Raw genomic sequence first — 14,386 nt, forward strand, 5'->3', positions numbered from 1 at the left:
TTTGACCTCTCACTTCCAGACACAGATGAGGAATACCCATCTGATCAGTCTGTTACACTTGGTAACTTATAACTTCACTGGTTCCCTCAGCCTCATGTAGCCATGGCCAGTTTTTAACCTATTTGTTCCTGCTAAGCTCCCATTTTCCCTAATTCTATACATACTGATTTATTCATGGGGTTTTGTCATAGCTTTTACCTCTCCTTTTGGCTGAAATATTTTCTCTTAACTGTTTCCCCATACATTTAAGAATTTTTGAAATTGTGCCTTTTTTGACATCCAGTTGGGATGTACTGAACTATTCATTTTCCCAGTGACTAGCCCACTATAATGTAGGTTTCCAGTCCACTGTTGCTTTCAGCAAAGTGTCATTTAAAAGTCTTATTATGTTCCTTTTTAATGGTGGGTGTCATACCCTACTTCAGCAATGCCAGTTTATTACTGTGCCTAAGCAGCAGCTAATATTTAGCTTACCAATTTACTCTCCTTGGTCCATCACAACACCTCCCTCTGGATTTCCTTCTGCAGGGTGCAGAGCACAGCATTCTTTCACCTTAGAAACCCTGGCAAGTTCTTAGGTGAGAAGCTCAGCCAACAGCCCTGGCTGAAATCATCCATGCAATTTCCTTTGCACTGTGTTCCAGATACTCAATTAACTCTTTTTTTTTAATATATATATATATATATATATTTTACAAAACAGGGATCTTCAAAAAGCAGTTCATCCCTCTCTATGGGAAGATATGGGAATATGTCAAACGTGCAAGTCCCTTGTGTTTCATTTTACTCGTTAGGGTTCCGATCGTGAGCTGCATCATGCCCTTTATTTCTGGTTTTCTGGAGAAAAACATCATTAGCAGCTGCCTGAGCACTGTGGGCTCCTTCTCATCCTGCTTTGCCTCCTGCTAGAGTGGGGAGGGGACAAGGCAGACCCTTCCTTAGCACAGGAATGCTGCTGTCACCAGGGAAGGAGCTGGCTGCTCAGACTTCTTTACTTACAACAGATTCTGCTTCAGCAGCCAAGAGAGGGCGCTCCTTAAATTAATAAAAGGGAAAAAAAAGGACAAACCCAGAAAACAACAGCAAAAAGAGAAAAACTCATCATGCTTTCTTAAAAAGGAATTTTCTCATCTGCACCAATGCAAAAGGTTAAATGCAACAAGTTAAAACCTATTTTTCAACTGTAGAATAGGGGATAGAGACACCCCTGGGGCAAGGAGCAGAGCTCTTGGCTGAATGCGTGGGAGATGTGGGTCTGTTGTGGGCTCAGCTCCTGCCCCATTGCTGCTATTCCTCCCACACCAGCCTGTGTTTTGCCAGAACACTGGCCTGGCACAAGCCCTCCACCCTGATTTTCTCAGTGTCTCAAGATGCTGCAGCATTGGATGGTGGTAACAAACCATGACCAGCACCTGTGGCAGCATTTGTGGACCAGTGATGTTTCCCTGTGAAACTCAGACCAGTCCCCAGCATAGGGGTCTGCTCTGTGAGGAGCTGGCAGTGCACCAACCCTGAAACAAGCCTATCTTTCTGTAACAGCCACATAATGGTTTTTTGACAGGCATCTAAATTCTGACAGTACCTGCAGTGGGTGCCAAGTTTTACTTTTGTCAGCCAGTTTGGGAAGTTTGTTACACCTGTGACTAGGACCAGGGAAGTGAGCCCCAAAAAAAAATCAATCAAATGCATGTAATAAATACAATTTAATATCAGTCTCTGGTGCTTATTTTTTTTTTTTTGCCTCCTCCAAGGATCTTTTAGCTAGTTAGCAACAAAGTGTTCTACATTATGGTGGTCTCTTCTACAGTGGGCATTTATCGTCCTCCAGTTACATGTGATAAACTGAGGAAAACAGTGTCCCTGAAGTGACTGGAGGAACCCAACACACATCCCTCCCCATGATCCATTGTGCCTGAACAGGAGGAGCCACACGAACCACAGTAAGGTCCTGGATGTGTGCTTTGGGAAATGCTGCATTCCTGAACACACATGAAAAAGAGATGAGAAAACCCCCCAGATGGTGCATATCTCCTCTCCCCTCTCCCCTTTACTCTTAGGTTGTATTAGCTTATTTATCAGCAGAAGATGGGAAGGTACCAGTAAGTGAGTTTTAATGTTTTTCTCACCTGCAGAACTGCCTGGAGTGGTTCATGTTGGGACCTGCTTTAATATTGCCTTTCTCTGGGTCATAGATGGTGGTTGCTCGTGCATAAGCTCCTCCAAGAATAAAGATGAACCCATTGAGAGTGACTGCAGGAGCATATTTGTTATCTGTCAATGGAAAGCAATACTGAGATCAGTTTTAGGCTCAGGTTTGGAGACTTTTTTTATTTATACATTCCCCTTACTTATAGATAAGTTGCATTTCTCTAAACCTGCAAGGTCAGGGAAAGAAAAATGAAGAAACCATCCCTGGTTTTGTTCTCCTCTCTCCAAGTTCTCAAAGGCCCTTTTGAAGTTCATCAGACCTTTGTCTGTGCCCCAGTATGTGCCTCCTTCTAAACTAATAAAGTACAATTATCCTCTCCTGAAGCCTAATGGAGTCACTGTGAAAGCTCCACACTTACACATGAAATTAAGATGTCAAGTTATTTCAGAATTTTGATTTGCTGCAAATTTTAACTTAGATGCTTCTCATGCCTGTGTGGCAGCCAAGTACCAGAGACACCCACAGCACAGAGACTCACTTAATAATGTCCAGCACTTGATTCTCTTTTTGTGTTCTGCCTTTGCTTGTGGAAAGGTCATCCACATAATCCGGAAGATTTTCTGATACCCGTTTTTACCCCCCTTAATCTGTCTTGCAAATTCACTTGCGTTTTTACTCTCAGATGTGTGTGTACCTCCAAGCAGTCCTGTATATTAGCAATGAACTATGTGAGTCTGGAGTTTGAAATTAGGCAAGTCCCTTATCCTAAGCTAAGTTCAATCAGTTTCCAAGGATACTTTAAAATTCCTGTGTTAGTTGCAGCATTATTATAAGTATTGGTAAAACTAACCACAAATTATTGAATAAAATAACTATAACATAATTAGTTGACTTGTCCTGTATGCTGCTAGCATGCCATATGCACATTATTAAATATGAGCCAGTTGGGCTGAAATTTCTCATGATGGTGTCTGTCTTGATGTGATACAGTTTTTGGCTTTGGTTTTATTTTTTTTTTTAATTAACATTGCAGTGAAACCAGTCAGCAAAGTCTGGGAACAAAAGATGAGAAAAAAATACCATTGCTTTATTTGAGTTAAAATAAGCCTCACAACTAGTTCTCTAAGAAGCAAGAGCCTAAGCCCCCTTGGGGGCATGAAGCAGATGCTTCCTGGGTGGCTATCCTGGTCTGACGAGACACTTCTATACAAATTATCTGTATGTAGCTATATGCTAAAGCCTCTCCAGAATCTGCATTTTCATATGCTCAGAAAATGGCTATCCTCTTGCAACTCCCATGAAGAATCTGCCTTCAGCCTCTGCAGCCCTCATCCTGTGTGCGGTGAGTTGGGGGCAGTGTGTTGGGGAGCTCTTCCATCTCTGCTAACAAGCTCTACACGACATTGAAGGTGTCTCTGTGCTCCTCCCAGGCCTATAGCACTACTACTGTGTCATTTTAGGAACACAGGAAGAGGTGAGCTTAAACTAGCCCCAGCAGCTTTACTTTTGGCATTTGCTTACCTCTTGCACAGCTGGTGTTGTAACCCTAAGGCTCTTACAAAATTACTTTAATAAGATATCTAATTTCACACAAGTTAAGTAAAAGCTGATGAATTTCTCCAGAGGAGAGAGAATTTCCTTTATTAGGGTTTGAACTGGTATAAACTAGAAGGAAAATAATGGGTTTGTGGTGTCTGCTTCAGTTCCAGCATGGCTATAGGGTGGTCTGGCTCAGTTCACCTCACCTCATGCTGGTGCGTGTCCAGGGGCAGTATGGTGGTGCAGCACTCAGCATGGAAACAGACAAAACATGTTATGGGTTAAAGTTGGGCTCCTATTATGCTGAGTAGCTACAGGCATATGTCAAAAAAACATGGATGTATTAGGAAAATGTCACTGATCCTTGGGAACAGATGGGAAGAAACTAATTCATCCAGAAAACAGAACAAGGAGTATTCAGTTTCTTTTCAGTGCCACTAAGCCACTATAATTCATCAGAAAGACTTATCTGTCCTAACAACCCATCTTGCATCCCTTTCCAAATCAGATCTTCATATGTGACATTTTTTCCAGTTAAGATACTCATCAGAAATCTTCCATATTCAATTATCACATATTCCTTTTTTTTTTTTCCCCACCCCTTTAACTAGCACTGTTTTGCAGAGGACTGAAACTCTTGGATAAAAAAATCCCTCAGCTCCCAAATCTCACAATTATGTGGGGCTCCCTCAAAGCAGAAAGTGACTTCTCAGGAGACTGAATCAGTGACTTCTCAGGAGACTGAATCACTGACTTCACAGTCCTTTTTGCTAAAGAAAGAGAGGGAAACCCCTTGGTTATTTTTACAGAGACTTTTCAAATAAACAGGCAGTTGGTTAAAGATCTTTTTCTTTCCTTTTTTGTAAGAGGCAATCATATTTGATTCTGAACAATTTTTCAATACACCACCTACCTGTTGTCTTTTTACTTGCTTCTGGCTTTAACTACAATTTCATAAATTGGTGTAAAGTAAGCCAGAAATAAACTGAAATCTCTGCTGTTTCCTTCAGGAAATAAGTTCACAGCAAACAGTCTCCTGATCCTGAAGAAGATATGGCACAAGACACACCCCTCCAGAGACAGGTAGAGAGACCAGTGTGTTTTATTTTTGTTACCATGGAGGCAGAAATTGTTCAGGGTTACAGTGAGCTTGGAATACTCGAGCTGTCATTCTTGCTGTCTAGGTGTGGATGACCTTCAGTCTTTAACCTTACTTTGTCCCAGGTGTTACTCACACTCTTGCCTTCTTGTGGTCTTTTCTAGTGTGTGGTATCCTCACGCACTCAGGAGACTCTACCTTCTCTCACTGCTCTAAGTCCTTAGTGTGCTTATAGCACAAGGTGGATGGTTGGGAAGCTTAATTTTGCAAAAGCATCTTCTGTTTGGGCTTTTGGTCAATGATACTGGGCATGAACATGAGCTTCTACGGGTCAGAGGCTTACTGCGGTGTACAGTGGGGACATTGGGTATCTCAGGAAAGGAAGAAAGGGAAGATGAAGCATGAAGACAGAGCAGCAGCCTCCTTTCCCCTCCAAAACTCAAGTATTTGGGCTGTCAGATATAGAAATCTATTTCAGGCTGGAAAATCTTAAATGGTATTTGTCCAGGACAGCAAGCACATTTGAGATTAAAAGGCAGAATATATGCACAGGAAATAATAGATAAAAGGTACTCTCCTCTCCGAGTGGGTAACATCATAACATGACTTTCCTTTGCTGTTGCATACATTTCTTTACTAGTGACAGGTCAGGTCCTTGCAGGAAGGGGTACGCACTCAATGACAATCCTTGAGCCAGAGGTGTACCTCACACAGGCTTGACAATTTCATCTACAGGTGTGCTCCTTGCTTAGTAATGACAGTGTGTTGTCTGTGATATGTTTTGTGGCTCCTGTATCTCTCGGTACATTGTATGGTCAAGTAGCACAGTTCTGCTTTCCCTTCCATGATTGCTTAAAGATCTTATGTTGCCTTCCAGTAAAGCACTGGTCAGAGACTGAAGTGGCATTATAATGAATGGCAGCAGCACTTCATACAGGAAAAAGTTACTAAAATCAAGCTAGTCAAACATTTTTATCAGGAAGAAGACATATGGGCATGCCACCAGTCCAGATATAATGCCAACTGAAGGGTCTCCCTGCAGGTGCAGGCAGCTGGTGGTGGTGGTGGGGGGGTTGATGCACATGATGAAGCAGAGTGGAGAAAGGAGACTAGTTAATAGAAACTAAATCTATTTTAAGAGTAAGTGTCTCGTCCCCTGTCTGAATACTATGCAAACAAGCTCAAGAATGGCATAGTAAGGGATAAGATAACGTCCCTTGGCACTGGAGACTGTGGTCTGATCCTTAACATAGCTCCTGAGGCCAAAGTGCAATTAACAGCAGGGTCTTGGATGTCAGCCCTTCTTGGTATGGTGTCTCCTGTTAGCTGATTTCTCATACTTATGCAACTGTTTTCAGGGCCCTATAGTATCCCCAATGCCCCTTGGGAGCAAACCCTCCTCACAGACCCTAAAGCTGAGTGTCCTCACTTAGAAACACTGCACTTTTGTGTGTATGTGGCAGGGATCACCCATGCCACAGCAGCAGGCTTCACCTGCTACTGTGGGGCAGTTTCAGCATCAAATTTACAGCAAAATGGTGATGAACTGAAGAGAGTTGGACAAAACACAGCCACAGAGATGAGTGAGGTAAGAAGCGAAAGGGGGCACATCCACTAAAGGGCAAACACAAAACTATCAGCTTTGCTGGGTAGAGGTCAGGGTAAGCATGCGTAGGGGGAACACACCGGGGAGTGAACAGCCATTCTGAACAGAGAACATGGCATATTTGGAGGAGAAATGAGTGAGACAAAGGAGAGTACAACTGAGGCTTATTAGTGGGAAAAAGACTAAGAACTAGTCATGGTACATTGAAAAATTATATGAAACACTCATTGCTTTGAGAATTCTAGGTGAGAGATGGTCAAGCCCTCACTTGAGTACTGAACTCTTGGCCTTGGGGAGAGCGACAGGCCAAGATGTACACTGATTTTGTAAAATCTAAAAATTAATTAATGGTAATGATGATGCATTTTAACCAAAATAAACTATGGCACAGCACAGTAAAAATGCAGACACTGCCAACATTGTTTCCCAGGTATTTCTTGCATTCTTAGCTCACTTTGGTCAGACACATCACTCCAGGAGTAAATGGTAGGGTGAGGAATTAGATACTTGGATTAGAAACCGGAAATGCTAACAAGGCTTTGACCTTTGTATTTACATAATTTTCACCAGATTTTAAAATTTAACAGTGATGATTAAATCCTAGTTCTCTTACAATTCAGAAACATTAACCAAAACTTGCAGTTCCACCAGTACAGAGAAGGTATCAAAAATGGGGACACTTAGTGCCCTGGCATGGAGGCACAAAGTGAACTGAAAGTCAGTGACAAGATAATTAGGCTTACTTACAATCACTGACTTCAGCAAGTCTATGGCCATCTTGTTAAATAAGACAAACCTCAGGAAGCTGGGCATGAAACATATTTTTAGCAGAGCTATATAGGACAGCCTGGCAAGAAAAGGAAAGGCAAGTGCTGCAAGTGTGTGGCCTGGACTTTGTCTTGACAGCAGCTGATTTCTTACAGCTCAAAACACAAGAGGATGTGCAAGGTGGCTTGCCAAAAATCTGCCATGTGAAAGCCTAGGAGGCTCCATTACCCCACTAACATCAAACTATGGACTGTGCTGCTGCAGGAACATCTCTGAACTCCACAGCTGGGAAGGACAAATGTGAAAGCAAAGGCTGGGACACTGAGAAAGACTCTCTCCTCTCCAAACACAGATGTGGGCAATCAGTGCCTACCCAAAAGCTATCACAGCATCCATGTGCAACGTGTTGGTGAGTGTCATACCTACGGCATCCAGGCAGCCATGTCCCAACACCTCCTTGCAGGTGAAGGCTAAGGAATAAGTGAAACTGGGAGTGAATTTGCTGCTTATTCCTAGAAGATATACAGGCAGAAGACAGCAGAGGCTGAGCTGCCGTAGACTTGCTATCGGTCCCCACGTTGTATGTGCTCTACACAGACAGAATGTCTCCTTCATCTCCACTCAGATTAACCACAAAAATGGTCCTGCCCTTACCATGGTTGATGCCAGTGTTGCCTTGGGTTAGATTGGCACATGATGCATTGGACAAGATGGAACATGTGCCATGTATTTGACTCACTATCACAGTGATTTGAAACAGGTACACTAGCCTAAAAATCTCTAGAGACTTTGGCAACTTTCAATACTTGTATCCACTGTTGCATATCTGAACATGCTTGAGGTGTTTTAAAATAATCTATTGTTTTACTTGGTATTAAACACATTTCACTGATCACTGGGACGACCTTAATCAACATCAACTGCCCTCAGATGTCAGTTGACTTAGCTCAGAGGGACACCTTCAGAATTCACAAACCAAGACAAAAAGGCTCTGAGACTGTCAAAGGCCCTCCACAAGTGATCATGCCAGGGTTTACCTCAGCTCTATTTTGTAAAAAACACCTTGAGACTCCTTCTACTCCCTCTTTGTTTTAGATAGATGTTGACTGTGCCACTCTTGGCACTGCACCCAGTTCTTGGGAGATACTTTACAAATTAATGTGAAACTATGATTCTTGTAGAGCTGAAGAAATTAAAGTTTATTTCCTGTATTCCCACTGCCTTTTAGTGATGATCAAGCATTACATCTTCTTGGTTTCCCAGACAATCTCCACTGGGGTGCAATTTTTCAGGTTCTGCTATTTTACTTTATTTGCAAATAAATTGATGTTATACATTTCCCATCAAAGACACACAGCAACTCTGCATTTCATTGTATATTTTATGTCTTCAGTTTAACTAATTAACTTTGCTTACACCAAGAAAACATAAGCACCGTCTTTCAACTTCACCAGTATCTTTCACATATTTTTGTTTGCAAATAATAGTAAGATGCCCATTAACCACCCAGCTCTGGGTGGTTTGGATGATTTTTTTCCTGAGCACACATGGTACTGACGCCTGCTAGACAATATAACGAGCCCAGGGAGTGATTTCTTAGCTGGTGTGGCACTTGTACTATTTTGGCAAGGAAAAGCAATACCTTTTTTTTTTCATAATGCATTCATTTGTGCAATACTCTTGAGTAGAGGAAAAACCTCATACTGTCAGTCAGTGGATTAAATGAAGGGCAGCAGCTGTAGCCACGTGATGGAAAAAGCCAGGCAGGAGGGTTGTCGGCACTGCTGTATTACATAAACACAGCTTTTGCCGGTTAACGCCCTCCTGCTGGGTGCTTCATGCTGCATCATATGCATGTCATGTTATGTTAGGCTGGACACAGCAGCAAGGGAGTGGGAAAGCAGCAGCACTGGCTGCACAGGAGAGGCTACACCTGTGACTGTATCAGTTCCTCACAACCTGATCTACTAGGGAGCCCCAGGGAGAGAGTCCCAATAATTATAACAAGCTATAATAAGAACAGCAGCTTATTTTAGCTTTCTGAATATGCTTAGGCCTTACTTGAATACCTTGTAACTGTGCTTCTACAGTTTATTACTTGTTACTCTTATGCTTCTGCCAGGCTGAGACTGATTTTTTTGTTTAGATGAAGCACCTCATATTGCTGTTCCAATGTGACTAATAGGTTTAGAATGGTGAGACACTGGAACAGGTTGCCCAGAGAAGTGGTAGCAACCTGATCAGGTTAAAGATGTCCCTGTTCTTGCAGGGGGTTGGACTAGATGACCTTTGAAGGTCCCTGCCAACCCAAAACATTCCGTGATTATAGGATGCAAAAGCAAGGAACCCCTAAGCAGCTTCTCTGTGGTAACTGTATAAGCACTGTTTATTTGGCTACTCAACTATAGTCAGGCCAAAGGCTGATCACAGCCACCCAACACAGAGCAGATGGCCCAGACTGGCTGCCATCATGCAGTAACACCCCTGTCAAGCTGAATGCTAAATCCCATTTCCGAAAGGAGCCCAAACACTCACAGCTCAAATCACCACGAAAACAAGTAACTTGCAATCTTCTGAGTGCTATCATAATTTTTGGAAAGAAATTTGTGCCTCTGACACTGGCTGGTATGGTGGCAAAGTCTGGCCTCCTGTCTTGTTCTTTATTCTGTAAAACATTCTATGAGCTTGAGGTCAATACAAACAAGTAAACACAATTTTAATAATCCACACACCTTGGATATTTCAGTCTCTGAAGCACACATGGCTTTGGACACCACTGATAAATCCCAGTTAAGAATGACCACCACTTCCCAAAGGACAAGTGGCATGATAACAAACCATGAGAAATAATCCATTAACTGAGTGTTGGTGTAGCACTGCATGGACCAACACGATGCCAGGATGAAGTTTCACTGCACTTTGTGATTTTTTGGATCTAAAATTACTAGTTGTCCATTCCTAATAAATGCTTTCCTTTCTCCTCTACTTTGAACTCATCACTTTTAGCTGATAACCAGCTGCATTAATGGGTGACAATTGCCTTCAGTAAAGATCCAGATAATTGCCTCTCTGCTATAATATATCATGCATTCCTGCCAATCTGTTGTAAACATATTGCCCCTCACCCTCCAACTCATTTGCTTTCCACAAAGTCATTAAAATACCTATAGTGCAGAGATTTCTGTTCTAAGAGGGGCTTACTCTGACACCACACATCCCTTACCGATCATTGGAGACTCTATGAAGCTCCATGAATTAGTCTGAGGGATGTAGGACTGCAAGACCCCTGCAGCTCGGCCGGCTTCATTCACCCCACCGAAGACGTAGATCTTCCCACCACAAACGGTTGCAGCAGCTGAATGGACAGCCTTGGGCAGAGGAGCGATGGTCTCCCATTGGTTGGTTATTGTGTCGTACCTGGGATGACAGCAATTGGAGTAAGCTGAGATGACACAGCACTGGGTGAACAGTAAAGAGAGGACAGACAGGTGGAGAAAGCAGGCTGAGATATAACAGAAAGGCAGCTGTACAAGAAGAGAAGCAGAAGTGGAAATGTATTTTTTCACATCCTACAAATTCAGCCACTTGGTAAACAGCATAATTAACGCTTTTCATAAGCTTTTAAAACATTGAGAAAAGCCCAGAGAAAGCTGGTTCTATTTTCTGTGTATGCCTCTCAAATCTCATTATAGTCCAAGCTAAAGAAACTCAGGACATCTTTGTTGAGATGTCTTCCACTAATTAATTTCTTTTAATAAATATACAATGAGATTATTCTTGCAAATCAGTGCAGTGATATCCAATAGCAACCATGTGGAAGGCAATTGCTAATACACTTCAGTTGTTCAGCTTGTGGAACACATCTCACCTGCGACATAATGCAACATGAGAGCTCTTTTCACTCTAGTTAACTGACCAGAGACCCAGGATTTGTGCCAGAGCAAGTTGCTTCCATTTAATTTTCATTGTGCAAACCAAACTACTGTGCTTCATTGCAGGATGCTGTGAATGTTAACGCCAGGAGAAGATTTCGCCATTGCATCCATGTTTGACATGAAGCAAATAGAAAAGAATATGCATGAAAGTGTTTAAAATTAGTTTAAGGTCATCAGTATCTGATTTAAATAAGCTATTGACCGTAAGGGATTTTCAATTAATAATCCAGGGATGAAGATCCATTTTATACAATGTCATATGTACAAATTTCAGGCTGGACGTGAGGAAGAAGTTCTTCCCCATGAGAGTGGTGAGAGCCTGGAATGGGTTGTCCAGGGGGGTGGTTGCGGCCCCATCCCTGGAGGTGTTTAAGGCTAGGCTGGATGAGGCTCTGGCCAGCCTGATCTAGTGTGAGGTGTCCCTGCCCATGGCAGGGGGGTTGGAAGTAGATGATCCTGGTGGTCCCTTCCAACCCTGACTGATTCTATAATGTCAATTAAAAAAAATTTTTTTTGAAGATACTGTGGCAGTGATCCAAATACCTGGTCAAAAATGTGTCTTAGAGACAGTGGAAAATAATGTGAATTTCAGGCTTTTGTATTTCCATGTAACGTCAGTTCCATGTTCTGTCAAATAAAATTTTCCTGTATAGTGATTATTCAGAATTATTATCTTTACCAGCAAGCGTTCCAGCCACACAGACCAATGTGCAGAAGGCAAAAGCAGAGAATGGGAGAATAAAGAACTGCCTACTGCAGGAGAATATCAGGTTTGAGAAGAAACCACAAGACCATGGGACCTGATGACATCCATTCACAGGTCCTGAGGGAACTGGTGGATGGCCACTATCCATCATATCTGAGAAGTTGTAGCAGTCCACTGAAGTTCCCAGTGACTGGAAAATGGGAAACACAACCCCCATTTTTAAAAAGGGGAAGAAAGGAAGAACTGGGGAACTACAGGCTAGTTAGTCTCTCCTCTGTGCCTGGTAAGATCATGGAGCAGACCCATGGAAACCATGCTAGGATATATGGAAAATAAGAAGGTGATTTGTGACAGCTACCATGGCTTCATTAAGGGCAAATTGTGCCTGACAAATCTGCTGCCTTCTATGTCAGAGCTACGACATTGGTAAATAAAGGAATAGCAACCGATGTCCACTACCTGGACTTGTGCAGAGCATGTGACCCTGTCCCACATTACATCCTTGTCTCTAAACTGGAGAGATGTGGATCTGAGAGATGGACCACTTGGTCCACCAGACTGTCTGGATGATTGCACTCAAAGAAATGCAATCAATGCCTTGATGGCTGAATGGAGAAGAGGGGTAAGCGGTTTTCCTCAGGGGCTGGTGTTAGGACCAGCACCGTTTAACATCTTTGTCAGTGACAGGGACAGTGTGCACCCTCAGCAAATCTGCTGATGACAGCAGGCTGTGTAGTGCAGTCACATGCCAGAGGAAAGGTTTGCCATCTAGACCTTGATAGACTTCAGAGGTGGACTCATGCAAACCTCAAGAGTTCAACTAAGCCAAGTGCAGGGTCCTGCACCTGGGTCAGGGCAATCCCAAGCACAATACAGGCTGGACAATGAATAGAGTGAGAGTAGCCCTGTGGAGAAGGACTTGTGGATATTGGTACATAAAAAACCGAGTATGAGTCAGCAATTTGAAGCCCATAAAGTCAATTAGGTCCTGGGCTGCATCAAGAGAAGTGTGGCCAGGTCGAGGAAGGTGATCCTCCCTCTCTACTCTGCTTAGACCCCATCTCGAGTACTGTGTCTAGCACCCAGTGTAAAAAAGTCATGAACCTGCTCAAGTGGGTCCAGACAAGAGCCACAAAAATGATCAAGGGCCTGGAACACCTCCCCTGTAAGGCAAGCTGACAAGAGTTGGGGTTGTTTAAACTGGAAAAGAGAAGGGTCCAGAGACACTTATAGTGACCTTACAGTACTTAAGGGAGGCCTACAGAAAAGATGGGGAGGGACTCTGTCAAAAAGTGTAGTGATAGGAATAGGGGTAACAGTTTTAAACCAAAAAAGGCAGGTTTCAATTGGGTATTAGGAAGAAAATATTCACCAAGAGGGTGGTGAGGCACTGGAACAGCTTGCCCAGAGAAGCTGTAGATAGACACCCCATCCCTAGAAGTGTTCAAGGTGAGGCTGGATTGGGCTTTCAGCAACCTGGTCTAGTGGAAGACGTGCCTGCCCATGGCAGAGGGGTAGGAACTAGATGAACTTTAAGATCCTTTCCAATCCAAACCATTCTATGATTCCTTCTATGAAAATAAAAGGGATAAATTATATAAATGGTAGAAACAGCACAAAATAAAGTGCTTCATGAAAATGCATTAATGAGTTTCCAAGTAATATAACTGAAAGTAATTAACACACTCATAAAAGTGATGCAAGAGCAAGAAGGAGGCAACCTTTAACTAAAACAAAATTAGGCAAGTCTCTTATAATGAGCATGGAGAACTGCCTTGTACAACGCTCTAAATTACTTACTGAGAAATTAAATTCATCTACAACAAGTGATCAAAGGGAAGAAATCTAACAAGATTAAACAACACCGTGCTGGGAGCATTCAAGGTGACACACCTATATAGGGCTGATTCTTAGTGTTTGGTACCAAACCCGAGTCTGCAGATGCATTTTGATTGCATAAGTGACTCCTCCAGGTAAGGCACCATGTGATGCATCTCCTGCATTTGCCCAACAGCACTCTGGACAACACTCATGTCCATCCTAGCAGATGTGCAAAAAGCTTGCATATTACAAACAGTTTCACGCACTGTCTTTGGGATATACTTTGCTAAATCACCTTCTGCAGTAATCTGGGTCTTGGTAATTTAATTCTTATTAAAGTCTTATTAAAAGCTGGTTAAGAAATTGGTTCTAATTGGTTAGAAACTGTGAAAAGCAATAGAGCTGAGAAGATCTGACCTAGTTCCTTCCTAGTTCTTCATATCCTAAAACATAAATTATACCTGTCACCTGATACCTGTCTCACATCATGCTTTCTCACTTAGCACAAGAAATATCTGTGGCCAGTCTGAAGATGGGATGGTGAGCAGCCCCACTGCCTTCTCTGGCACTGGCAGAAGTACCTGACAGACCATAATTCCCAAGGCAAGATACATTCCTGCCAGTGATTTTCTGATTGTCCTACAGTATTTCTGAGAAGAAGGAATTACATTCTTCAGGTATGCTGGGGACAGGATGTGTTTGAGGACCACTGGAGAAAGGTTCAAATTATGAAAATATATGAAAACATCCTATTTCTGGATGA

At 42.6% G+C, this 14,386-nt stretch overlaps 1 protein-coding gene across 1 annotated transcript in view; it reads right to left on the minus strand.

The window, feature by feature from the left end:
- The window catches only part of KLHL29 (kelch like family member 29), a 247,113-nt gene that overhangs the window by 8,327 nt on the left and 224,400 nt on the right, over window positions 1–14,386 (minus strand). Inside the window, exons 10-11 of the mRNA XM_054383715.1 lie at window positions 10,385–10,578; window positions 2,127–2,271 (exon numbers count right to left, since the gene is read on the minus strand). Of these exons, the coding sequence (XP_054239690.1) occupies window positions 2,127–2,271; window positions 10,385–10,578 (339 nt within the window). The remainder of the gene's footprint in view (window positions 1–2,126; window positions 2,272–10,384; window positions 10,579–14,386) is intronic.

This window comes from Indicator indicator, chromosome 9 (genome assembly GCF_027791375.1).
Source record: "Indicator indicator isolate 239-I01 chromosome 9, UM_Iind_1.1, whole genome shotgun sequence".
In the NCBI taxonomy this organism is placed as follows: Eukaryota; Metazoa; Chordata; class Aves; order Piciformes; family Indicatoridae; genus Indicator; species Indicator indicator.